General features: G+C 36.9%; 2 protein-coding genes across 3 annotated transcripts in view; one reads left to right on the top strand and one right to left on the bottom strand.

Moving 5' to 3' along the window:
* The window catches only part of LOC109039674 (HEAT repeat-containing protein 5B), a gene marked incomplete at its 5' end in the record, with an annotated part of 181,965 nt that extends 181,131 nt beyond the window's left edge, over positions 1 to 834 (top strand). Inside the window, 1 exon segment of the mRNA XM_072296271.1 lies at positions 265 to 834. Coding sequence (XP_072152372.1) covers positions 265 to 444 — 180 coding nt within the window. The 3' untranslated portion in view covers positions 445 to 834.
* Positions 835 to 8,023: 7,189 nt separating this feature from the next.
* LOC109038530 (uncharacterized) lies at positions 8,024 to 26,271 on the bottom strand. Of its 2 annotated transcripts, none has more exons than XM_072296296.1 (5): positions 26,032 to 26,271; positions 18,809 to 20,181; positions 17,931 to 18,110; positions 15,850 to 16,017; positions 8,024 to 9,826 (listed from the first exon to the last, which is right to left on the bottom strand). In XM_072296296.1, exons 2-5 carry the CDS (start codon positions 20,171 to 20,173, stop codon positions 9,746 to 9,748), a joined length of 1,794 nt encoding a protein of 597 aa, XP_072152397.1. In that variant the 5' UTR covers positions 20,174 to 20,181; positions 26,032 to 26,271; the 3' UTR covers positions 8,024 to 9,745. The 2 variants fall into 2 exon arrangements, with proteins under 2 accessions (XP_072152397.1, XP_072152398.1); XM_072296297.1 differs by lacking the exon at positions 26,032 to 26,271 and adding an exon at positions 25,869 to 25,995.
* Positions 26,272 to 27,859: the final 1,588 nt, after the last annotated feature.

Below are 27,859 nucleotides of genomic sequence, written 5' to 3'. Positions count from 1 at the left end.
TTTAGCACATGCTGGGAGACCACATGGACTTGGGAAATAAATAAAAAAAAAAAGAAAGCAACTTTGCCTCTTCCTTTGTAGCCGCAGGAGGGTAGTGAAATTTTGCCCTGGTCAGGGTGGGCAGGCGGCAATCCAACAACTTAATAAGTTTTGAAGAAAAACTTAAATCAGCATCCTTTATTTTTACTCATTAGAGCAATTGTATTATTCACTTGAAGATTTGTCACAATATTCAATGAAAATTGATCACTTTTTGTCTTTCAGGAATTCAAAATTATTATGTCTCAGTTGAAGGATCTTAGACTGAGACTGGAATCAGCTGTCAAATCAAGCCAAAATCAGCAACAGCAAACCAAAGTTAGAATAGAGCAGACTCCCTCTGTTAAAGTCGTCAAAGCTCCAACTATAAAATTAAAAACAGACTTTGCTAATTTCACATCCTAGGGTTTGCTATCAATTGTTTTGCACATATCTTACATTGAAACACTGGTTTCTTTGAAGGAGAGAGAAGAAAAATGTAGACTTAATAATTGTTTTCTCTTGTTTTTGTAATTTTTATATTCTGTGTTAATAAACGTGTAAAGATCTTGTCCCCATTGTGTGATAAAACCAACTCTTCACAAGTACTGTGGAAAAATGGAGTAACTAATGTCGGTCTTGTAACTCGTCAGTGACAACCGCCATTGGCTTGTGAGTGAAAATTGAAAAGAATGTGATTTAATCTTCAACCTGTCTTCATTATTTTTGTACCATGCTCAAAAAATTCTAATCTGATTATTTTCAAGGTGAACTTGTGTTAAAATGTATCTTCATTCATAAAATGTTCGACATCGCTCGCTGCATTCTTATTTCCCCCTTTCATCTCTCAATTTAATTCTGTAGCCTTCTTGTGACTCAGGCTTGCAACTGAAGTAATATTGCTGGTTTGACAGCTGATACCTGTGTAATTTTTTAGGGCAGAGTCCGAAAATAGTATACTTTTTTTCTGTGCCTTTCAAATTCTTCGGAAAATCGAAACTGGTTTTTTCACGAAAAATTCTATTTTTCAGGAATTTGGTGCATGTTGTGGGATAAGCTAAAGGTCATCTTAGGATTTTGCAGTCAAAAGTCCATGGCTTTGTATGCAGAGCATTCCTATTCAATTTTCTTTTTTGTTTCTGATAACAAGGGTTCCACGATCGAATGGTCCAATCCCCCCCCCCATTTACCTCATGTAAAACTGATCCTCTTGTTTTGCATCTGAAAGGACAGGGAATTAAAATTATCCAGAATAGTAATGGGATTACTCCTACCTACTTCTGGCTGAAAGTCTCTTCGGTTTGTATCGGGTGGTTTCCTCACTCCATAGTCAGTTCCATCGCCCACAAGTTTTACGGAATATTAATTTGAATTTCCGAAAAACATGCATTTTCTGCACCTGAACATTATGTGGGAAATTCAATTTTCTGGAAAATCAGTTCCATCAAACACCTCATTAAATATTATTCACCATCCTTTCAGATGCAAAACAAGCAGATCAGTTTTACATAGGGGATGGGCGGATAATGACATTTGATTGTAAAACCCTCGTCATCAGACATACCTAGTATAAAAAATTGTTCAGGCATGTGGTGCATAAGTACCTGTGTCATTTTGACTGCTGAGACCAGAAATGACCTTCGTTGCTTTGACCTTCATTGCTTTCTATCATGCCCTGTTTTCTTAAAAATTGAATTTTCCTTTGAAAAGCCAATTTTTTTAGGAAAGCATGAAAATTACACAGGTATTAACTATCAAATCCCCAGTGGTCTCATAATAATTTGTTTCTTCTTTTTTTGCCGACCTGTGTAATTGTTATTTTTTGCTAGTATACTTCACTGATGATCCTTTTTTTCTGCCATGTAAGAAACAAAGAAAACTTATGATGGAAGATAAGAGAGGCTTTTCATGAATGACATAATGGTCCTAGAGTCAAAGAGTGCTTGACAAAAGTGTAAGGGAGGGTCAAGTCAAACCTGATGTCAACTTTTCGGTACCAGTTAAGGCTGCCAGTAGCATGAAGATTTGAAAATTTAAAACATTGAAGAGAGAGGATAAGTTAAAAAGTGAACTATTTCCTTTTCATCTTACATCAGTTAAAACTACACTTGTTCAACGCAGGTTTTCCTGCAACTATTAACCATAACCTCATTGATTGTCTCTTTTTAAAGGTGTTTCTACATTTAACACACCATACAGAAGATTGCTCATGTTTTTAATGCTGAAAATTTGTTCTTTCTTTTTTTTCTCAGTGTGCCTCATTTTTGTCGAAAATTGAGGGGAGAAAGGTATAGCTGAATCAGATGTCATTTTTAAGGTTGGGTCTAAAGGTCCCAAACGGGTAGCTTACAAGGATGGGCAAACATTGGAAAAAGTGCTTGAGGTCATTTATGAAGAGCCCCAAAGCAGAAAATATATCATCAACAACTTTATCCTACCAGGAATAAAAACTTCATTCCAATAAGGTTGAAGAATAACCTTACATAAATACCAAACATTTTCTTAACTTGGTCATTTCAGTGTTTCTGTGCCCACTAGCAACTAGGATTTAATATCCCCCTAAGTTAGTTTGTCAAATTCAGTTTTTTGTGCTTTATTCTGTGACCACTGAGCATCTGCATACGCTTTATTGTGCACAAATAGAAACAAAACATAATTTGAGCAGGAAAATTCAGCTGAGTCCCACAATTAATATAGAGTTAGACAAAGCCCATGTATAAAACTAAATTTGTCTCTAGTACAAAAGAAAAAGGCTGTATAAAGCATACCATCTTTTTTAGACTATCTGCAAGAGCTAGGAGAGACTTTTAAGCAGTGTACATCTACTCCTCGGTCAAATCACGAAAAGAATAAAAGCAAACTCAGAAAAGTTAGAAAAAGGGTAGAGGAACCTTCAGGGAGGAACAACAAGGAATAGATGTTGTGCTGATCATTCAAACATCTGTAGCTTTCTTTTAACTTTCTGTTCTTAACCCTCTATGGCATAGCGTTACTTATTTGTAACAACTTATTTTTTGGTTTCTTACAATTTGAATCTTTCCTCTGTGGCATAGTTTTGCAAATTTTCATCAGTGTTTTCTTTTTTGAAAAAATGATTACTTAAAATTTGGAATTTCAGGAAAAGAATTTGGAACTCAATGTTTTTATGATAGCCACAACTCGAGATTATTGTCCCGAAGAATCCAGGATTCAGAATTAATTCATGCCATAGAGGGTTAATGTTTAAGAAATTCAAAGGTTCCTGTGGAGACCCATGCACGGTAATTTTTAAACAATGAGTTTACTGCTGATAAATCCTAGAACACCCTGTATTTAAAACCAACGCAACTACTTTAATCCTGCCAGGTTTTACTTTTTCCAGCTTGCTTTGTCTTTTCTTTTTTGCCTGTAAACTTAAAAGACCCTTATATTAAACGCAGTGACCATGTTGTAATGATACAAAATTTTTCCTCCATGAATACATCTCTACTTCCGAAAATCTATTTCATTAATTTGACGACGTTCGGTTTGCTCCGTTGGAATCAGTCGAGGATTGTAATTTGTGGACTGGCGGTTTCAGGGTCATCTTTCCTTATTGATGAACAGTGTCGAATCTTACTTAAAATAAATAAAGATGAATGTTCATAACTTTACTAAATTATTTGGAAAGACAAAATGTGAGCAGTACATGAGTAAAATAAGAACTCAATAACCTCCGAAAAAGTTCTTTTATTTTATAAATTGTTACTTTCTTCAGGTGTCGGCTGATACACACTTACACATAAGGTGCCACATAGGATTTCACATTCTGCCTCCCGGCTGATAGACTTGATCAGAACAGGCAACGGACAGAGGTTGGTGACACCTCGAACCAACACTGAGGTTGGGGTCTTTACTTTAACCACTCTGCTACCGTGTCCATCGGCATCAGGGTATGTTTCGATGACACACGTCCCAAATTCGGTGCGGTGCGGTGCGGTTTCGGTTTCGGTTCCACATTGCGGGTGTATTCCTGTTTTTTACCCCAACCAGTGGGCTAACTTTGATGTCACGATTGATGTTATGCCGTTTTGCACGGCACTGGAGATTCAGGAGGTATTCTTTTGTCCAACGACGCCAAAAATGAGATGAATCGGTCTGGAAGTCGTTCTACGCGGTTAGTGTTGACATTATGCAACCTCACTTGGCAACATCGCAACTTTCATTCAGCAAATCATGGCGTCTCTCAAGTTGCTAGCGAACCATGCACTTACATATCTTTCTCTGTTTGCCTGTGCGTTCATGTACTTAGCTCCTCATATAAATATGTTCAAATGCAACCCTTGTAGTTCTTTCTTCATTTTCACCACCCCTAAATCATTCAACAGTTAGCATATTGCATGATTTTAAATGCTGAGCCGTGGTTCTTTTCGGCAACGACATCATAGTGCTCTATTCCAATTAAACAGTGGCCTTGAGTCAATGCTTCATAGTCATTGGGAGAGGAAGACAGTGGAGCCAGCAGACAAGAATTCATTACAGCCTCTATTTTCACCACGAGATTGGCCAAATCCTGAGCTTGAAACACTCTTGACTGATTCACTATTTAGAGAGTAGACTTAAAGCTTGTAACCCAAGTAGCATTTTGCAACGAAAAAATTGCAATTTAAATGAAATAAAATTTCCAGATGATTTCAACTTTCTTGCAAGAAAATTGCAATTATTTTACAACATCTGACCTACTCATTGTAAAAAAGTTGCAATTTTTTTTTTCAAAGAAATTTCATTACTGACGACCTTTAAATTTCAACCCCTAAATTTTCCGGGGAAATTAGAATAACTAGAACCCATACTTACCTGATGTCCTACGACGGTTAGCAGCGTAAAATACCGGACGCCCTTGAGTGGGCTTGAACCCGACCCGCGAATTTCATAGCCGAACACTCTTCCACTGAGCCACAGGGAGCTGATGATGAGCTGGGTTGAAATCACGCCTGTTAAGGCTGTTATAGCATGCATTGCGTCAGTGCGCGGTTCAACTTTCATAATAGATTTGATTAACGCCGTTTTTCTCAGGCTTCTTTCTTTTGCCTATTATTTATTTTTTTTTTGTGTTATTTTTTTTCATATTTTTTTTTTTTGTCTGATTTTTTTTTCGATATCACGTAATAGGTACTTACACTAAATTTACACCGGTGTAAATTACACCCCATACTAACTTGAGAACTTAAACATATTTTCAAAAAATATTTTTAAAATATTTTCAAAACTTTCCTAAGGAATATTTTAAACATGCATGTTTACAGGCAATATTTTTGAATTATTTTAAAAATATTTTTTGTAAACATTTTCAAAATATTCCCTTAAAATGTTTTAAAAACATTTTCAAAATATTTTGAAAATATTTTAATTACAATATTGTCATGAAAATATTTTGATAAAGGTGACAATATTTTCAAAATATGTTGGGCTATATGGGTTAGGTGAGACATTTAAGTCGAAAAAACTTTAAAACAACTAGAAAATTGCCAGGCACATGGCGTGAATTTGTTTCAACATGATCGATATTGCAGTCTTTATAGTGCCTTGAAAAAGAAGGTTAGGCAACAAGCATAACCTACATTTCTTGCAAGTTCATTCCAATAAAATTGCAATTTTTTCAGCGCCTTCAAATAAACGTATAGGCAACAAGCAAAAATTGCAATTCTGCGCTTTCCCACGATCCGCCGTGATGTAGGAAATGAGGAGAATTGAAACTCCATTCGATACCATTTTGAGATGCATATTCTTGAATTTGTGGATCTTGAAATTGTCTAGGATGAAGAAGCATTCTACACGACATGTAGCTTTGTAGTCAAACTACTCTCTCGGAGCACATCTAAATGAGGGATGTAGGTAATAAGCTGGTTCCACATCCTCTTCATTTTCCGGAACCGAACTCATATGATTCAATGAGATGTAATCTCGTATGAAATCTGTGTGCACACTTTTCATTCTTATCCAATCCTCTTTAAAAGTTGAAAAGTTTAATCATAGTGATTCTATATTGCCTCAAGTTCGGCTTTTCTTTCAACGGTAATTACACTACAAATTTTCCATCTTCAGCTACCTTTTCAGTGTCACAGAATATTTTTTCACTTTCTGAAGTCTGAGTATCTTGAAAGTCTCCACCTTCCGTTTCCCCAAATTTTTCTAAATCAGCAGTTTTTCAAATGCAGTATTGGTGTCAATTTAGAAACTTCTCGAGTTTCTGTGCAACATCCTCTTACTGTCCATCAATTAAGTATAGTCTCTTGTAACGTTGGAGAATAATTGTCTAGCAAGATTCGGTTTTGTGTCATTGAAGGCCAAAAAACTGAAGCTCCCAAAATCATGGCTACAGTGCCTCCCCGGTGAAAAGTCGGATCAGCGAGATTTTAATTCCCTTAACGGGTACTGATTGTTTCATTCCGACAATTCGGATTTGGAGGAATCCAAATCGGTGAACTGTTAATAACATGACATGAAATTTTCAACGGTCTGATGAATACAGGGAAACAATGTCAAATGTCTTCTTTTCGTAGAAGGCGCTTCTAATGCCTTGAATTTCTCCATTTTGAACTTCAGACGTTACATTCAACAATTTTGAAAAGGATGCAGACAATAAATTCAACTGCGATGCCGAATCTAGCGATATGCTTTACATTTGTATTTTGTTACATAAAATGCACGCTTGAACCGTCGCCGGTCATATTTTTGAAGATAAAGTTGGAGCTTGTGTATAACCATGAAGTAGAGAGCTATATTTTCCCTGCAATATCGACATTTGAAATTGCTTGAACATTCGCCAGGGTGCTCCTGTAAACACAGGGTTCATCATTTTTGTGATTTTACCAAAATGATTTTGTCTAGCAGAGTTAATTTGTAAAATTATAAACATGACCATGGTTCTTGTTGCAGTAAGCTGCTGCTTTTGTACTGCTTGTCTCTTTGAAGGAAGTGTTCTTTGGCACTTTGGCATAATGCTCCCAATAGGCAAAGGTAGTAGGGACTCTCTATGATAAATGGCCAAATTTGACAACCATGCATTTTCACTGAGTCAGGTGTGATTCATAATGTGTCTAATGGGACACAGGACTCTCAGGTAATGTTCAGAGTGACCAAAATCCCCCCAAAAATTACGGGGGAAAAATTAAGAGATGCCTCCCCACAAAAAAGAGTAGCCAAAATACAAGGTTTCGTCTTCGACGGAGATTCCTATTTTTACTCATGATTTTTAACGCTACCAAAAAAACCATGGTACCATTTGAAAGCTGACGATTTCAGCTTTCCAACGACATGCTGGTTTTTTATTTTGGTGCATATGGGCGGTGAGAAATTGACTTTGACCGGGGCCACCCGTTTTTCTTCGTTTTTTGACATGGTTTCGAAAAATTCCTATGTGCCGGCGTTGAGTTGCTCAAAATTCAAAAATTATTATACCAATAAAAAGCTGAGAGAGTGATCTTTCTAACGGTGTGCATGTTTTATTTTTTAATTTCAAAAATAGCAGAGATAAATTCAAGGGAACCGGCCGTCCGAGTTGGCGGAAAATTCCTTGATATGATTGCAGTAAAATTCCGTTTATAGACGGTCAGTTGCTCCAAATTACAAAAACTATAGGCCGTTAGAAAGCTGAAAGCAAGGGCTTTTTAACGGTATAATTAGATTTTAGATTGCGATACGATTTGTCTTTGAAAAAAATGGAAATCTCTTCAATTTTGTGATTTTTTTGAGAAAAAAGCCTAAAAGTCGATTTATTTTTCGAGGAGCTCGAACAACACATTTCGATTTTTGGCTAAAAACATAGTATTTTTACCCTACTTGAAGATGCCGAAGAGTTCGGAGACGACCAGTCACTTTTCATATAACTTCCCTTCAACGGAGCCGTGCATAGGCTTGGCTGGTACAAACACTGTACCCTTTTTTTCCACCGTATCCATCAATTCTGTTTCAACATCTTCATGGCATTTCAGATGTGATAGTCACAGCCATGAGCAGGTCTTGGAATTGAAGAAATAAAACAAGCTTTTGACTTACGTATTTATACTATTGATTTTATATGGAAAATAATGTTGTATAAAAAAATAGTACACAAACAAGTCTTATTATCTCCGAGCGGAAAGTTTGCATAAGACAAATTTTAGATGAATACTTGAAATTAGGTATTTCATGAATAATAAGATCAAATAAATTACAATACAATATGTAATTCTAAGTTACAATACACAGATGATATACAAGTCTCTTCAATAAAAAGTTTGAATTCTTGTATACTCACAGGCTAATGATTGGCAATTGGTGTTCTGATTCTTTTTTCAATCTTGTTTTTCCATTGTCAGGTGTTTATGTGTAACTGATGAAGTGTGAGGACTATTTCAGGACCCAATCATTTTCTGGGAATTCCTGTACAGTGGTTTGCGCTGACACCTCCACAGCATGACAGCACAGTGAATGGATTAGGTACTAAATCAGTCTTTTTTTTTCTCTTTTTTTTTTTGGCCTTTTTCACATTCAAGGCAGCATTTCCTGAGCTTCAGGGGAGTGGCATCTAATCAGCAGGTGAAGCACTGATTCTGGGAGGAAAATGAGGTGTTTGGTGAGTGAGCAATTTAAAAGCTTCAACTTCCAGATTGAGAGAAATTTGAAAGAAGGGCAGTACCAAAATGGGGGACAAAATGATAAAAATCTCTTTGTAGGTCGTGCCTTTATACTTATGATAATTAGGTACGTCATTTCATTCTACAACCAGATGATTTACAGAACCACTCATAGATGACTTATCTCTCTTTCTTTCACTTGAATCCTAGAAACTATTAACTTCCTCTAATTCTGAAAGTTGTAAAATGATAGCTTTCTTTTCCAATTTTAGTGCTAATATGAACTACTCATGCAGTTTTACATACGTTCAGTAGAGATACACAGTAAATTACACTTGATGCCTGAAGTTGAATTACAGAAGGAGATTGATAGGAAGACATGAGGGTCAAGTGAGAGTAAGTGGGATCCAAGGCACCTAGTATCAAAACCTGCAATTTCCATTGCAACATCTAAAAAATTGGCAGATGTTTTATGTAATTTTTAAAAAGGATTAATCGATTAGACTTTATGCATGAAATACTGTCATAATTTTCTTACGAACATATGGAAAATTCTTGAGAAAGTATGCGAATAGAAACTTACCTACTCTCTTTATAATACGAGTAAGTGAAAGTGATTGCCAAATTTTTAGACAGCACAAAGGAGATCGCAGGTTTTGATACAAAGTGCCTCATATATTATTCTCAGAAGGAAGCTGAAGTAACACCAACTCACTCTGATTGCCATCAGTGAAAGAATAACAGCTTCTAACGAGTTTTATGATGCTCAACTAAAAATCTAAGCAGAAATAGGAACTTGTTCCAGGAATTGTCAGCAACACTTCGTTTCCATCTCAGGAAAGTTTCTGGGAGCTTTCCTCGGAAAGTTTCCAAAGAAGGGAAAGATTCTTCAAAATGTCCAATGTATGTCTTATCATAATTCGCACAGAGTGACTTGATAACGGTGCATTGTCTTTGCATTGAAATCAGTTGAATATATATGTGAATTCACAACACCGTAGTTAATTTCAACTGGATGATTAATTTTACCAGGAGATAATACCTATTAATTTCACAAGTATTTTTTCCTCAGAACAAAATTTGATTGACAGACTGACTTTTTCTTTGAAATTTGCTACTTAACTTTGCCGCTAAGAATTAAGGCGAGGAAGTCATTCGACAGCAAGTTGGAAATGATCAATTTCTTGAAACTGAGAATTTAAGGAGGCAGCCAAAGCTTCAAATTCATCCATCTGCAATACAAGAAATCGTAAAACTGATAGGGGAAAAAAACGTTTGTGCCTAAAACGGCCGAATAATCCAATTTTTAGTTTCGTAATTGAAAATAGCTTGATTATAAACATACCAAACACCTTCGGTGGTCAAAGATTAAATTAAGGCTCTTTATCACCCATTGATATCTCATTTCAGGACAACATTTAGAGTGCACAAAGTTACAACAAAAAGTTATCTTCCACGGCTCTTTAGACTAATTGTAAATTTAAAGAATTTTGTTATGAGATCAAGAGTATATTTCGTGAATACGTGTTGAGGCTTGATATGGTAACATAGCAAACTGCAGGGCTCCTGCTCCTCATAATTAATTTTGAGTTCAGTAATTTAAAGAAATATGAAAGAGAATGTGTCAGAAATCCATGGTCCATTTTGCCACACAATTTACTTAAAATTTGATCGGACGTGAGAGGAAATCTTAATTTGTCCAAAGTACAATAGGGTGGAGCTTTTTTGGACTTTTTTTCCTTCTGAAAACGGACATAACACGAAAGTGGCAAAATGGTCTGAAAACAACGCCTGAATTTTCCTGAATTTTTTGTCAACATTTGGATCGCCCGCATTGACGCTGATGTCAAAATTTGCGGAGAATTCAGGTTTTTTGATGATAACATGGCAACAATGGCTAATACGACACAAGTTTACTCGACCAAAGTCCTTAAAATTAAATTCACATTGAAAATCTCTATTCGTTTTTTCTCTTAGTGCAACCTTTATTGTGTAAAATTCTAAAACCCTTATTTTTCTGGAAATTTAGTACAAATTCTAGTTCAGTCCAGGAGAAATAAGACAAAGTAGGAACGAATTGTGTAACAGACTTTTCCTACAAGAATATCATCATTAGGTTGGCCTGAATTAACACAAGACGTACAAAAAGTTTGCCACGGTTCGAATGCGTAAAACCCCTTAAAATGCCTAAAATTCAAAGAGACGGCCTTGTTTTGATTATCTAGCATCATGGTAATTTAAAATGTGCATCTAGTGTGGTGTGAAGTGGCCTCTCTCACATCATTTTGGTCGTAAATTTCAAATACAGTGTCAAAAAAAGCCCCTGGTCGATCGGGATGCACCAGATCCAGGATGGCGGCCAACGTTAGACGGCAGGAGGGTATGTTTGTCCTATATTCACTAAAAGTCCCCCTGACATTTTTTCCTAGAACTACTCATTCGCATGATAAGTTAAGTGAGGTATCAGTTCAATATGAACTATAGACTGCAAAATTCCCAAACCAAGTATCCTGTTTGCATTATTTAATAATTTCAGCTCTTATTTTATTTTTTTAAAGCAGAACAAATCAGCATTATTCCTTGCAGTTTTTTCAGAATTTGCTCCGCACTGAGACAAAAAAGCATGGAAGTTTTTAAGAGTTTCTGTTGCATAGTTCTCCATTCAAAAAATGAAGTATGACGGGAAGTCTGCAGCGTCGCAAACCGAGATACATGCTTAGGTAGTTTCACCATAATTTTGGTCGTAGATTTCAAGTATGAGGTGATGGATACTGCCTTGTTAATTGGACTGCCCAAAACTCAAGAAGGCTGCCAAGTTAGGAGGGTAGGCTAAAGTAAGATAAATAATGACACAATGAGTAAAGAGAAGTATCATTCCTTGTGTAATTTTGGTAAAATGTGAAGTAGAAAATGAATGGTCAAACAGGAGGTTCCAAATCCATGATGGCCGCCTTTAAAGGCAGTAGTGTTAACCGGAGGTACATCTGCTGAAAGAAATTATCTGAATGGTGTTTGCGTGCAACATAGTTCCATTTAGCATTAATACGTCCAATTTTAAAATATGCTTGTATTACATCTTCGAAAATAAGGTACCGATTTCTATACGATATCAGCGTTTTAAATATTTTCAGTCCCCAGAGAACCAAGACTTTCTTTGATTTAAAATTTGAATAAAGCAAACCAGGTCATGTGAGAATTATAGCCAAATCAAATTGAAAAAATCAATCTTTAGAATCAAAAGCTGACGGATACTCTTCTCATAAAATATACTGAAGAACATGCAGTGGTGTGAATCATCAATGTTTTCATTCTTTTTCTTTTAGCAATAACTCTGTTGCAAATATCACTTATCCAGCAGTTTCTCTTGGAATCGTGCGATTAATTATACTGTTGTTTTATTGGTTGCTCCTATGGAGATAGTCACGATGAGCACCATCCTCGATTTCAGGTCTTACTGAGGAATAAAATTAATTGCAAATAGTGTTGGGACGTGGATTCGGATTTGGGATTCTGTGTCAAAATGCTCGAACCCGAATCCCCGAATCCTCCGAAATTTCAAAATTCGCGCCATGAAGCCGAATCAAGAAGGTTCTCGAATGGCGTCAAATATCCATATCATCCCTCTATCTCATCGATCTCAAACATTGACTCGTTCCAGAATGTTCTCAAACAGTAAATATCGATATGAATACTCGCCGCGTCGCAATATCGCAAACCTGTATTAAAATCAAGAAAAAATAAATACCAAAAAAGGTCCGGATTTTCTCAAAAGTTAAGGATTGGCGATGGATTCGGACCCAAGGATTCAAAAGTTAAAATTTGGAATTTGGGTAAAAGAACTCAATCCAACACTAATTGTAAACATCTAATGGAACTGGTAGACCACTTTCAAAGATTTTTTACTATCACACTTTAAATTTTCAATTCTATCCAGTGTTCCCAGGTGCTCCTATCTTGAAAAGTCCGTACACTCTCCGGATGGGCTCGTGTATGTCCGTGCCGCTCCGTGCTCCGTGAATCGCCTCCCGTGATTTTTAAATATTATGAACTATGGTGGTGAATCTTGATAAATGAGAATTCTAGTTCAAAGTATTGTGAACTTTTAGCCATACCTACTAAACATCAATTCCTATAAGAACTTCCATGATTTTTCCTCTCTGGGCAAAGAAAATTCTGAGAGAATTTCAAGGAATGATGTTGATTTGTTCTCTTTTAAAAAATACCTAGCAGTGATTTTTGAATGCTGCGAACAAACTGTTGTAGCTACCTACGTCCAAATCATGCTTGAATAGCGACATTCAAGTACCTATGTCCTCTAGAAAGCATTGGCAGGAAAAAATAATCGGAACAATTATAGGTACCTAGATCAAAAAGCAATAATTCAAAAGAAAGGAGCTGACTTTTCATGAAATTCATAATTCCTAACCCATTGAACTGATTGAATAACACATAAATTAATACAAAAAGTACTAAATCAGGTCCTGTAGGATACCTGGGTTTTATTCGTGGCTTCTTTATATCAATAACATTGGCGAAATTGAGAAATAAAAATAAGAAAAAATGTCAAAGTGATCAAACACAAAAGCACAACAATACAGAAAACAGGGACGGACCTTAAATGAAATGACTGAATTTTGATAAGAATACAATATAATTCATGCAAAAAGTATCTAATTTGTTCCCGAACGATACCCAGCTTTCATACTAAACATAATTGTATAATAACTTACGCAAAAGTAATAAATATTGCAAAGAAAAGCGGATTAACAGACGCACGGACTGGGCCGGGCGAGTGCACGGGCCTTAAATGAAATGACTGAATTTCGATAAGAATACAATATAATTAATGCAAAAAGTATATAATTTGTTCCCGAACGATACCCAGCTTTCATACTAAACATAATTGTATCAATACCTTCCGCAAAAGTAATAAATATTGCAAAGAAAAGCGGATTAATAGACGCACGGGCAGGGCCGGGCGAGCGTACGGATCATTTAAGATAGGGAAAAATTTTCCCATAAGGTTTTGGTCCATACGCTGTCCGCGCGGGTATAGGGAAGGTCCGCGCGGCACGGAAATATCCGTACGCTTGGGATCACTGATTCTATCCTTTAAATTTAGATGTCACATACTTATTTTGTACTTGGGAGACCCTGCTTGATTAGAAGGCATTTTTAACTTTACATTTGAAATACGACCAAAACTGTCTTCATTCACTAAAATCATCACTTGAATCACCGCGCCATCTTCTACCTTTGTAACTTTCGGATTCAGCCAATCCGTTTTACGCAGCCCTCCTGACCAGGCATTATTCATTGGGTCATGTATAAGGTCTTATAAAAGAAAAATAAATCTTGAACATATTCATCAAACTGCTTGACCATGATCAATGTGATACAGAAATCGTAACCTTTAAAATATATTACAATCAAACTTTAAAAGTCACCCTCCTGCCATTCAAAGTAGGCCACCTTCCTGGATTTGGTTCACCCCGATGGACCAGGGGCTTTATTTGACACTGTATTTGAAATTTACGACCAAAATGACGTGAGGAGGCCACTTCACACCACACTAGATGCACATTTTAAATTACCATGATGCTTGATAATCAAAACAAGGCCGTCTCTTTGAATTTTAGGCATTTTAAGGGGTTTTACGCATTCGAACCGTGGCAAACTTTTTGTATGTCTTGTGTTAATTCAGGCCAACCTAATGATGATATTCTTGTAGGAAAAGTCTGTTACGCAATTTATTCCTACTTACTCTTATTTCTCCTGGACTGAACTAGAATTTGTACTAAATTTCCAGAAAAATAAGGGTTTTAGAATTTTACACGATAATGGTTGCACTAAGAGAAAAAACGAATAGAGATTTTCAATGTGAATTTAATTTTAAGGACTTTGGTCGGGTGAACTTGTGTCGTATTAGCCATTGTTGCCATGTTAACATCAAAAAACCTGAATTCTCCGCAAATTTTGACATCAGCGTCAATGCGGGCGATCCAAATGTTGACAAAAAATTCAGAAAAATTCAGGCGTTGTTTTTAGACCATTTCGCCACTTACGTGTTATGTCTGTTTTCAGATGGAAAAAACGTCCAAAAATGCTCCACCCTGTAGTGCATATGGATTACATTTAGCAAAAAGGAACCAAGAGCATTCCAATGTCGCTAAGAAGGTGCAACTTTCTTTACCTTGCAAATGTAAACCGATCATCTAAACAATTTTTATCTTTACTCCCAATAAATTATGAATTCAAGACGAAAATTACCTTTGTAAAAAGTGTACCTTTTGTGAAAAATTCGATTGTTTTATTAAAATTGACTACGTAGGAAGAATGAACATAGGAATAGAATTAGGAAAATAAGCACATTAGAACTAATTGAAAACAAACCAGGACACATTTGCCACCATCACATATCATTTTCAAAAAATACAATCTTAAAGCAGCACCCAAAAATAGAACCAACATCAGACAAAACATTCCAATTATTTTCTAGGGACCGAATACCAAATGAACAAAACTCCGGGATCTATAACATCCAATGCAATGATTGTGACAAAGTCTTTGTGGTCAGACCTGGAGGACCATTAGACAAAGAGGGATCGAACATAGAAGAAATGCCCTAAACAGAGAAATAGACAAATCAGCTGCAGCCAGACATTTTAGCAAGGAAGGGCACGATATTAATTTTGAGCCGAAACTGATAAGAACTGCCCAGAAAGTGAGCATGCTTAATATCTTGGAAAGTATCCAGATATTCAAAAATAGACAGAATTTCACCAACACTGATTTAGAATGTATCCACAATCGGTTATTGCAATCTATACCTTCAAAAAAATATTTGAACCACAGAAACCCAACCCGCCCACGAAAACACCGGTAACTAACGCGCCTGCACAGCCAACAGTAAGTCGATTTTAAAATGAATCAATTAGCTGATGATGGTGGCCTGGGTAGCCACCGAAACGTGTCCAGTAAATAATCTCCAAGGGAAAGCCGGAGTTTTTGAATATTTCAAAGTTTAAATTACCTTTGTAAATTTAATTTTTTACACGACTTCAGTCATTTTATTGCAAAGAATGTGAGTTGCAGAATCTTAGCAACATTGGGATGCTTTTGGTACTTTTTTGTAAAATGCAATCCATATTACTTAGTGTACGTTTTACAAAAAAGAAAAAAAAATGCAAAAGTGTATTTCCTTCGGAAAATACACTAAAAATGGATGGAAGAACTATAAATTTAGTAATCTCACCTCTTTCTTACTCCCCTCTGCTTCTTTTTTCTCTTTCAGCAGTTTGTTTGCTTCTTTCCCACGTTTTGGAATTTTATAGACGATATTTGACAGTTTGTTTTCACTATCGAAAGTCTCGTCAAGATTTCCTAGTTTTTCATCATCAGTTGCAGTCAGTTTTGAGCAACTCTGTAAATTAAAAATTGGCACACACAATTTGAGAAAATAAAGTAAATGATGGTTACAAAAAGCAAAAATCATCAAAGAAGCAATTGATTATTCAAGGGCTGCAGCATCGGTTTGATACCGGAAAAAAAAGATGTGGAGGGTTTTCAAAACACAATTTTTTAGAACAAGAAGTGTAAGAGAGAGGTCTGTTGTGAAAATTTTCTGTATAAAAAATTTCCTAAGTTTTTAAGCTATTATGAGCCATTGAGAAAAGAGAGGACCCTGAACAGAAAATGCAGAATGATGTCGCATAAATTTCTGTTGTATCTGAATTACATTCTGCAAAAAGGAACTATTATTTCTTGCTAAAAATAAAAATAACTGGAAGTGCTGTCAGCAAAGTTGGCACTTGTTTATATTCTGTTTGCAAGCAGTCGCTATTGGACAATTGCATTGCATTACACTGCGGTTGCTATTGGACGATTGCATTGTATTGTGGTTGTTATTGGACCATTGCATGGCGGTCCCTATCGAGCGGAAAGTAAATATATGCCAACTAGCTAACGACACCTGTCCTGTACCTAAGTAAGGAATTTATTGACATGTATATGTATGTTGTTTCTAAAGTGAGCCAGAAATAGTTGTTTTTTAGGTGTCGTTTCTTATGGCAGAATGTCGTCCCTTCGATCACAGAGTTCTCTACGACTTCCTGAGCAAGAAACATATTGCGCTCAGTAGGTAGTAAAAACCATCATTTCAATGGATAACGAAATTCAGCTGGCTACGAGTCCATTAGTTTTTCATGCATGGCCCTTGCAGCACGTACAAAAAAACAGCCACTAGTGCCTACAACATGGCAACAAATCCTCTTAAATTTGAAATTTCCTAACTTCTTAAGGATTTATACGAGAAAATTAACAGACTTTCCAAGGATGAAAAGGTATTTCTGTGACATCCTAAATGCAAAGATTTAGCTCTGCTGATGAATGCGGTAAGAACCATTTCAGTTTTATTAAGTTTGACACTTTTTTCGTTCAATGTACTTTCGACGTTTCTGCAAAAAAGAAAAAGTTTCCAAGAAAAAAAACATTTTAGAAAAAAAGATTGTGGCTAATTCTTATGAGAAAGACTTCCTACGTTTTCACTTTCCTCTGTCTCTTCGAGGTTCAGTGAAATTGACTTAATTTCCCAGATTTTCCCCCACTTCCTAAAAACTTATCACCCTGTTTCAGATTTAAGTGACTAAAACCTACAAAACTGCACACTGTATGAAATACACAAAGTTATGGTGTAATTAATATTTAATGAGAAATGAATAAGTTTGATGAGCCAAGATTAGCCTTAATGGACCATTATACAAGGTACAAATTTAGGCATTCCGATAGATATCACCTCTCAAAACTTTCACCAAGAAAACCATTTGCGCAACGAAAGTAGCTGCTGTCCACTCTCAACCAAGATGTTAACGTTTTTATTCAGCACTGGTTACGAAAAATTTCAATATTCTGCTCACAAGATAAACAAGAGTAGGTACACTCTAATCAAGTCGTGAACTAAAACGTTTTTGGCAAGCTTCTTAAACGAGCAGTGTTCCTCCCCCACCCTCTGTTGTTTGAAGAGTAAACAACATGCAGTAGCTGAGCTGAGACGCCCAGATTAATGTTGTCATACTTCCACACTGCAGAGAATGTCACGGTTACATTCAGTAAAAATTACTTGTAGTAATTTTCGATGTCAAATCATATTCTATGGAGATTTTTTCTTGAGAGCACAGACATCATGATGCTTAAATTTTTACCTTGTCTAGTGATCCATCCTGCTGAACTATCAACTTGAGACGTTTGAAAATATTTCTAAGCTTTAAAAAATGACAAGAATATTTATACTAGTCTATAATGGTTTAAAGTCTATTGCAACTGTTAAAATAATTTTACCTCCATTGCTGAATGGTTCATGTGGAGGCCTTTCGTTGGATTCTCCTCTGCTCGAAAAGTTATTTCTTTTCTAGATGTTTTCCCCAGGTCCCCTTTGTCTTTCTCACCGGCCAAAGCAGTTGATGTTGCCTTGTCGATGATGAATTTCGGTTTTCTGCCACATTTTTTATTGGCAGCAGGCTATAAAATAGAGGAGGAAAATTTAAAATACAACTTCCGAAAACAGTTTGTTACTTTACTGTTGAGGAAGCTGATATACAGGCGCGCTTGCACGAACACTTGGACCATTTGACCCTGACAGAATAAAAGAAGGACAACTGGAACTGGTAAACAAAGGAATTGTCAGTAGTCGAAAACAAACTAAGGATAGACTGCAAAACTATTAATCAGAAGAAATTACAGGTGTGAAAGTAGAGTTTACAATGTGATGATTGGTGTGAATTGCTTGACTAATTTAGGAAAAAGAAGGAAATTAAAGCATTGAAAATTTCACATCAATTTTATTTGATTTGATTTTCAACACAGAGAGAGAGCATAATTAAAAATTTGCCGGTGAAAAAGTTTTAAAATAAAAGAGGGAATGTCGTTTTCTTCAGGAGGTTCGGGATTTTTGTCTGCATGAAATGATTCAGCACGCCCCTTGAAAAAGTGGGCTTCCATGCTTTGAGTGTTAATATTTCACTTAAAGAGTGCAGAAAGGTGAAATTACCACTTACCTTGAAAGTAAAGTCATCTTCACCCTGATTTCAAGTTACGTAGAAAATCGGGTAACTCAAAATGCCACATAAGTGTACATTTTTTGAGTCCCTAGATAATTTAACTGAATGAACTTTTGTGATATTAAGAATAAGGAAGCATGCAGAAGTTGTGTTTATTACCTTCTCTACGGCATCCTCTGTTTCTTCACACTGCTGCGATTTTAAGGGTGACCAGATGTAGGTTGGTAAACCAAAGAGCTCCGATTCGCATTCAAGAGGGGCTGGGTCTGTTGCGACACTCGATTTCAATAATAATAGAACTTGACCAATGGATGGTTTTTCAGCCGTTTCACAAGTGTCATTTTGAAATTCCATTTTATGGCATTTTATTTTTCCCTGAACATTTTCAGAGTTTCTCGTTCTTGGATCATTTGTACAATTTTTTTTGGACTTCAGAGAAAGGTTTACCTTTTCTCCTTCTTCTTCCGTTTCTTCAAAACCAAAATAATGGCAGATGTCCTCTTCACCAACCGAGAAGTACGAATTATTTTCCTTGCCAGCAATCAAACAGGTTTCATCACCATAAGATTTATCCAGAGAGTCTAAAGATTCTACTGATCCGACTGCATCATCCAGAGAGTAAACTCCACTTCCACTAGATAACATGGCAAGAGATGCTGAGTTTGGTTTTGCAATTGGAGAGGTGGCACCAAAAAGTAAAGTTCTATTAGGACTTTCAATGATGTTTGGTGAGGAAGAAAGAGGATGTTCCCCTCCATTCCGGAAGGAACATTGGATATTTGATGCTTTAGGTGATGAACTATGTGGAGCCATATTCTTTTTCTGGCGAGGTCTCAAACTGCGTACAGTGACTGAGGTTGGTACCTTAAAATTATTAGCAAATGGACTTGTTCTGATTGAGCTCTTGTTGGAGATGACAGATTCACTTAAATTGTTGAATGAGATTTGATGGTCTATGTTTTCGGACTCTGACAGAGGCGTTGATGAACCTTGAGTGAAAGGGGGTGCGACATCTTTGAGAGAAAATAAACTATTGTTGGAGAAGTGATTCCGTGCATTCATTTTAACACTACTGGAAGTTGACAGGCCTGAAATTGTATTGCTGCTGAGGCTTTTATCGGAGGCAGCAGTGGATAAGACGCTGTGCGATAATTCCCATTTAGACGACAAATTTGGACATCGTGTACTATTTTTTGAAGAACTGGAGATGAAATGAGTAGATTCTGCAGGAATAATTGTACGCAGAGCCCTTCTGTCGGGAAGGACTCTTTTTGATACTTCTTCAGGGGACTTCTTAGCAATTTTTTTTGGCTTTGAGGGGGGAGGGACTTTTTTCCCAATATTTTCAAAGAATTTAATTTCTTTTCGCTTTTCACGGGGTTTCCTTTTCTTGAACTTCTTCGCAGGAACTTCATTTTCATCATTTTCAAGCTCAAATTCATAGAGATCAAGCCGTTTTTCTGGAGGAAGGTCACGACCTAGTTGAATGGCTTCTGTCCCTTTGGCACTACCATACACGGGCATTTTAGAATCTAGAGGAAAAAAAGTAAATAAACAGTATTACAAAGCAATCTCTAAGTATTATTGAACACAAAAAAATAATTAGGGATTGATTTGAAAGGTTCTTTTAAAGTCTGAAACCGCAAAATCGACATTGAACTCATACCCAAACTTATCAAGTAACCAGAGATTTTGGTCTTCCTTGATTCCTCATGCCTCAAATATGTTACCTAAGTAAATAAATAAGACAGTATGTTGGAGTTTTTTTTTGCCAACGTGCGTTAAAAATTTAGCATAAAGTTGAAAATCTCAATACAGAGCGATAAAGCTCATTCGAGCGCAGTTTTCCCTCAAAGAGATATATGCTGTTTGGTGCAACACTAGTTGCACCCATTCAGGAAAGCAACTGCAGTCGCGTTTCGGTCTTGTTGGGCCCAACCTCAGTGCAGTTCAGCCTCCTAAATTTTCTGCTACCAAGCTCGAGAGGTCGTGAAAACCAGCCCAGGACTTGGTCAAGCGGACGCTGGCGGCAAGAAAACTTGCGCCGTCAAGTGAGCGATTATCCAAACAGCTCCGCATAAGCCTTGGCAAGGCAGTTTTACACAAACTGATTGCGGTGGACGCACGGGTTGTAAGACAGTATGTTGGAGTTTTTTGCCGACGTGCATTAAGAATTTATTGTTGATATTTTCAACTTTATGCTGAATTTTTAATGCACGTCGGCAAAAAACTACAACATACTGTCTTACGACCTGTGCGTCCACCGCAATCAGTTTGTGTAAAACTGCCTTGCCAAGGCTTATGCGGAGCTGTTTGGATAATCGCTCACTAGATGGCGCAAGTTTACTTGCCGGTTTCACGGGCTGGTTGTCACGACCTCTCGAGCTTGGTAAAAAAACTCCAACATACTGTCTTACGACCCTTGCGTCCACTGCGATCAGTTGGGGTACCTACATAAATAAAATAATTTGCATACTTTTTTAAAAATATTTATTAATTTTAAATTCCTTGGCAAGGATTTTCATGAAATTTTACCATATGCTTCTGCCTACAACGCCAGGCCTGACTGGATGATTGATTGATTTGAGTACCTGTACAGCGACAGTATGGACAGGTCGCTTTATGGAGGGCTTAAGGCCCAAAAAGGCAGCCGCCCTTCTGACGCACAAAATTTCACGGCCAGTCTTCAGATTCCAGTTCAAACCAAGATGGTCAGGAATATTCATGTATGAGCGTTCTCCCGCAAAAATGAGTAAGTTTGAGCAAAAACTAAGTCAAATACATGCATTACAAATGCCGAGTCGTAACAATGGTAGGTAATAATAAATCGTTCTGGATAATTTTAATTCATAGATTGGCTGCCCTTTTGGACCTTAACTTCATTTGCTGAGGCATCGGTGAAGGCCTGATGGATTTTTGAACTTTCACTCCTGTCTATACTCTCGCTATACAGGTACTCTAGATTGATGAGACCATTTTGATCATGCCTCTAGCTTAGCTTTACATTGTAAGAATAGTTTACACTTGGCAAAACATGTAGGAATTATGTCAAAATATTACAAAAGTGAATGTGGATTTCACACAGGAAAAAAGTAAACCACAGATTACAAAATCAAGGTTGCTGAGATTGCCACAAGAGTGTGAGAAGTTTTGAGAATGCCATCGGGGAGAAAATTAACAGGCGTTCGGAACTAGGTACAACTGGGATTATGAGAAATTTTATGAGAATTCGCAAGATTTACCCATCAAAAATAATGACATACATGACATATAACTGTATTTGAGGGTCAAAGAACTGTAAACTACATTTTCACCTGATCGAGAAATGAGGGGAAAACATTTGAGACAAGTTATACATCAGATCATGAAATTTTCAAGGAATTTCGAGCAGAACTGGCAGAGAAATTAAGGAATTGAAGCCAGTTTGAGAGGCCCAGTAGGTATGTGCATGAAGAAAAGTTTTCTCTAAAGGTCTCGATAAATTCCGAACCAATTCCGATCATAGCAGACCTCTTGATGACTGATGGTCACCATGCAACAGTCTTCTTTGATCAAAATTGGATGGGCCATCAAACTTTTAATTATTCTGGAAAAAACATAAATAATTACAACAATTTTTTATCTCCACCCTCAGCCTGGCTCGTTCTGTAAAGTAGTGAATTAAACAACTTGGGTACAACTAACTTAGGCAATTAAAGTGCAACTTGACAGAAGTACCAATTTTATACCTTGGTTGGCCACACCCTGAATACCATAACAAATGAAGAATCATAGAAAAACACTGAACCAAAATAGATACAATTTTCTTTTGATAGGTTAATATCTTTGGTCTTAGATGGTGTCAAACTCAGGTCCGACTACACCACATTTGATCAGAATGGAGTCCACCATTCATCATTTCTTGCCACACGAAACAATTTTGCCAAGTTTTCATTTGAAAACCAAGCAGAGTAACAATTTTAAGACTGATGACTCATGACACTTAGATGTTTCGGGGATTTGATCATGTATCCAGGCCTTACTACCACTTACAGTAGATGTGAGTCTACTCCAGTCAAATCAAGCACTAGACAAATAGAAATAAAAGTATTAGAAAATGGAAGAATTTTTCTGTATGTTGAATTTTCCTTTGACAAGATTAGAGGTGCCAGGTGCCTGCTGTACCTATGAGCAGGATGGAAATAGGTACGAAACAGAGCGCTTGTTGTTCTTAACATCTTATTTGCCCTGCGTTCATCATAGATTTTGGGTGAGCAGGGCATTTGACAACTCTATTAAGAATGTTAACAACTAACATTAATCATTCACATAAAAGTAAATTTTGGAAGTTGCTAATATGTACATGCAGTATGTCCTGCTTAAAATTTTGAAAAGAAAACTGGTCGAATTTTTGACCTAACATCAGAGTCAGTTGTTCAAACATCTTGAAAATTCAGGGTAGCTGATGGAGAAGTTTAAAATTACATGCTTCAAACTCTACTACGTAAAGTAAGTAAAAATTTAGACAAAATTTAGGCGAAGATCATCATAAATGGGGGATGGATTCAGAATGGAGTATGTCTATTCACAATTCCAATAACAAACTGTGCATAAATGACTAAAGGATAAGCTCTCACTTACTTACAAGTGCGTAATTGAACACCCATCAGTAGGATGATTTAACATTAAAAGGAATAGTCGTGTCGCAGTGGGTAATAAATGACTTATGGCAAAATGATTGAAAACTAAGTTGATAAATAAATAGGAATGATGTACTTGGACTTATCCATCCTTAAAAAAATGATTAATTATGATTACATTTCATAATATGAGACTTTAAAGGCTGAAAATGTCCGGTCTGTTACGCCGTCATCAACCCCGATTTTGAGGCAAAAGAGCAATTTGTGGTAATAAATCAGTACAGATCATGGATTCTTTGGCAATAACTGCCGAAAGGAGTATTCAAGAAAATTGCCATTTTGAACTGAAATGTTTATTCTAAAGCGAGAAAAGTCATTAGAAAAAAATGTCACCACATTTGGCTACTTATTTTAGCAGTTGTATTAGGTGCAGTGTTAATCTCGCCAAATGGAGCCAGAAGTTTCAGAGTGGTCATCAAATTGTTCGCTAAAGTCTTCTCGACCAGACCATTAATAATAAGTCAGCTTATTTTGCAATGAAAACATTAATTTTGATGAAAACCAGTGATTCATAGGTGTGCAGCACTTATTTCTCACTACACCATATCCTCAAATTGAAATTATTCAACTAAAAGGTAGTCCCCAAAGTTTGGAAACTTTTTAGGTAGCAATAATTCCACCTCAAATCTCAAGAAATGCCAAGTTTCATCTTTTGGATTATCTGTCATTTCACATTTCCAAGTGTTGGTTACATAACTGACAGAATGGAGATGTTGCATGTGTGAGGGATTTGCGATTTGACTGTTGATTCTTCTTTAAAAGTTCGCGAGAAACACAATGGTGCCACTGGTTTTCTCTGAAATCAACTCCCAAGCTCACAAAAAGCTCTCAAGTTGAGGCCAAAATGGAGGGGATATCCCACCCTACCCTGAGAGTCCACCTCTACATCAAGACAAACTCTCCATGCAAAGACAGGGAGCAAATTCATTAGCAGGGTAGCCGTGTTTTCAGTTTTGGAGTCCCCAAATAAAGTGACAGCCCTGTCAATGTGGTTACTCCCTATCTTTCCATGGAGAGTTTGTCTTGATGTTGACGTGGACTCTCAGGGTAAGATGTAGGGATGTCGATACTCAGGGAAGTATCGATACTCGGTATCGATACTGGTATCGACTCTAAGCATCGATACCGGTATCGAGCATCGAGCTGAAGTATCGATACTTATGAGGTATCGATACCATCGATATTATTTCTGAATTATGCCGTGATTCTGAGTGTGCATATGTCTGTCCCCCGTTAAATTCCGCCAGATTTACGCCTCTCTCGAAAAAGCCCTGTTCGCATCCTTAGTCAACTATTTTGAGCCCTTGACTACAGTTATCGAACTGAGCTTTTAAAATTTTTATTGAAGTATAATCATCTTGAGAAACTTGATTACTCCGTCGTTTGTCACAGTGCATCATGAAGGTGAAATAGTGGGGAGAGAATTTTTTAAAGAAGAAAAAGAGGCCTTCTTCATGGCCGAATCAGATCAAGTATCGATACCGTCGATACTGGGGTCTTGGCATCGATATCGTGAAGTATTGATGCCGAGTAACGTTAAGTATCGATTGAAAGTATCGATACTTTGCAAGTATCGGATAAGTATCAACATCCCTAGTAAGATGGGATATCCCCTCTATTTTGGCCTCAACTTGAGAGCTTTATATGAGCTTGGGAGTTGATTTCAGAGAAAACAAGTGGCACAATCGTGTTTCTCGCGAAGTTTTACAGAAGAATCATTAGTCAAACCACAAACTCCTCACACATGCAACATCTCTATTTGGCAGTGCAGCCATATTTGCATGGACTTTCAGCAGTCCTGCAGGAAGAGCTGATACCTGATTCAATGGCTTGTTCGTTAATCACTATAATTAGTACTGAATCAAAGTAGAGTCCCTTTAAACCCAGAGTTAAGACAACTCATTTTTGGTTGGGCTGAAAGTGGCCTAAAAAAAAATCCAATTCTGATTGGTTCTCGCTTATGGAGGCCGAAACGAGTGCACCAAGATGGCGGTACCTCGAATGTGAACAAGAATAATGAAAATATTACCTAATTGCGGTTTATCAAGAGTAAATTGTTATTTCAATCGGGCCAAAATGAAAATAGATTAAGAAATTATTCACAAGCCAATCTCATTTTCTTTTAAATTGATCAATTTGTTGATGTTGTTTTTGTGTGACAGTCATCGCAGGATTCCTGATCCTTATCCGTCAATATCGTTCGTTTGGGTGCACTCCTTTCGGCCTCCATGGCCAGCCAAGGCCGGCTGCCAGTCAGCTGATGATCGAGTTGTCTTAACTCTGGGTATAAAGGGACTCTTAAATCAAAGTACATAGTCCGTGACAAAGCTAGAAAAGGGAAATTTCATACCTTCAAAACGAAGTAATGAAATTTGGTTAACATTAGTCCACTTTTATTTTTACAGTGTTGGACATTTTAGCTACTCCTGTAATTATGAAATCACCCAGTGGCATTTTGAAAATCTAATTTCTTAATGATGTGTACAGCTTTAAGCAAGAACAAGCTTTACCCAACTGATCACTGTGAACAAGCTACTTACTTGGCTGAAAATATTGATGGCACAGCCAGTAAGAAGGAAGAATTTAAGTATTCTAAACAAAATGCAACTCTCACTCGAGAATACCCTTCATCATTAGTGTTCATTTCTGTATCAAAGAACATGGAATAAAATTAAAAGTGACTGCAGCTGATGATTTACTTACAAAGTGTGATTAAGACGGAAGGAAGAAAGGTGATTTCCGGCACGTTTTGGAGGAACTACGAATGTATGTGTAATGAAATTAATAATTAAATAATAATAATATTAATTCGAGATTGCTGGAGGCAGGCAGGTTTGAACATGAAAAAAATATTTGTAATTCGAATTTTTGAATCTGCTCTTATCTGCAGGTAAACAAACAATCTTGACCATAAGAAAGAGAAAGAAATGGAGGAGGTGTTTGCGGGGGGTACCGTTCTACCGTTTAGGTCTAAATAGTTAACGTCTAATCCATCGTTGACGTCTAAACCAATAGCATCTAAAACTGTTTTCATCTAAATCGTTTTGATCTACCGCAGTAGCGTCTAAATATTTAACGTCTAATGTTTCTATTCTCGAGGGAACGAAATTTTTAGGTCTAAAGAAATATCAAGCAATTTATCCTGCCAATCTGATGGAATTTTTCCGTCTAATGTGTTTAGGTCTAAAAGATTTATGTCTAAATATTTTACATCTAATTAGTTTAGGGTGGATCTTCAGTTTTTTTGTTTATAAATTTCTTCGCCCAGGGGACGCCACCGTCGATGTCCGTTTTTCGTCAAATTTCTGCAGTCAAAACTGAATTTTGAAGGATCTGAGCCTTTATTTCAAAATCGAAAAATTTCACTCTGTAGATTAGAGTATTGCTATGGAACGCCGTTAGTGTCAAAACCCTTTTCTTGCGCGCGCGGAATTTTTTCTGGCGCGCGGAAAGAAAAAATCCGTTTTCGATGAAAATCTCTGAATTTCCGGATTCCGCGCCGGTTTTCGATATATTTGCGCCGTTTGTGTCAAAACTATTTTTTCCGGCGCGGCGCTCCAAATCTGTTCCGCGCGCGGAATTTTCGATATATCGATTCCTGCTCGCCGTTTGTGTCAAAACTATTTTTTCCGGCGCGGCGCTCCAAATCTGTTCCGCGCGCAGAATTCTCGATATATCGATTCCTGCTCGCCGACTGTTTTTTCCGGCGCTGCACCAGAAAATAATTCCGCGCGCCACTTTTTCGATATATCGATTTTTCTGCGCGCGGAGAATATTATCTCTCTTTTGAACGATTTCCATTATCGATCCTCTGCGTGCCCCTGCCGTATGTGGGTCGCGGTCGTGTAAACAAACGCAGATTGATAACACAAATGATCCAAACAACTCGAAATCTCTTAATTTTAATTAATTTAAATCCATTTTCGACTTCAACCAAGCATTTGGCAATAATATTCATCGTATTTTACAACCTGGAGCCACGGCCTATCGGCTCATTTTAAGGTGCATTCTGAAAATCAGTTTTACAAGTCCAATGTCCAAACCCAGACTTTCTTCTTTTACTTTTTTTTAACCATTCTCTTTTCACTTTCGCCTCAAATCAAATGTTTTGCAGTTTTTTTATCTTAAGTAAGTGGTCCTGAATTCATTCAAGAGTTAGAAGTTCACGATTTATTTAGTATTATAGCCTTTTGACCTCTTAAGCTTTATCGATATGATCTCATGTAGTTCGAGGTTTCTTTGGCCCAAACCAAGTGATTACTTACACATCTGATGTGAGTCTTATGGCTCTTCAAATTCGCAGTGTAGAATTAAATCAGAGACTACAGTTACTTAATCCAGTTCTGCTCTCTTGTTCAATGTTTGTCATAAGTGTTTGTTCGTGTCTGTTCTTTATAAGTGACCACTGTAGTGCGTATACACAGTTATGCTATCGGTACAGGTATTATTTCTTGTTTTCTACAGTCAGGACTTTCTCTTAAGCGCAATAATTTACCAAAGAAATTCACCTAGTTGCGTAAATAATTTGGTG

This window comes from Bemisia tabaci, chromosome 2 (assembly GCF_918797505.1).
Source record: "Bemisia tabaci chromosome 2, PGI_BMITA_v3".
NCBI lineage: Eukaryota > Metazoa > Arthropoda > Insecta > Hemiptera > Aleyrodidae > Bemisia > Bemisia tabaci.
The sequence above is the reverse complement of the archived record's forward strand: the minus strand, read 5'-3'. Positions and strand labels throughout refer to the sequence as shown.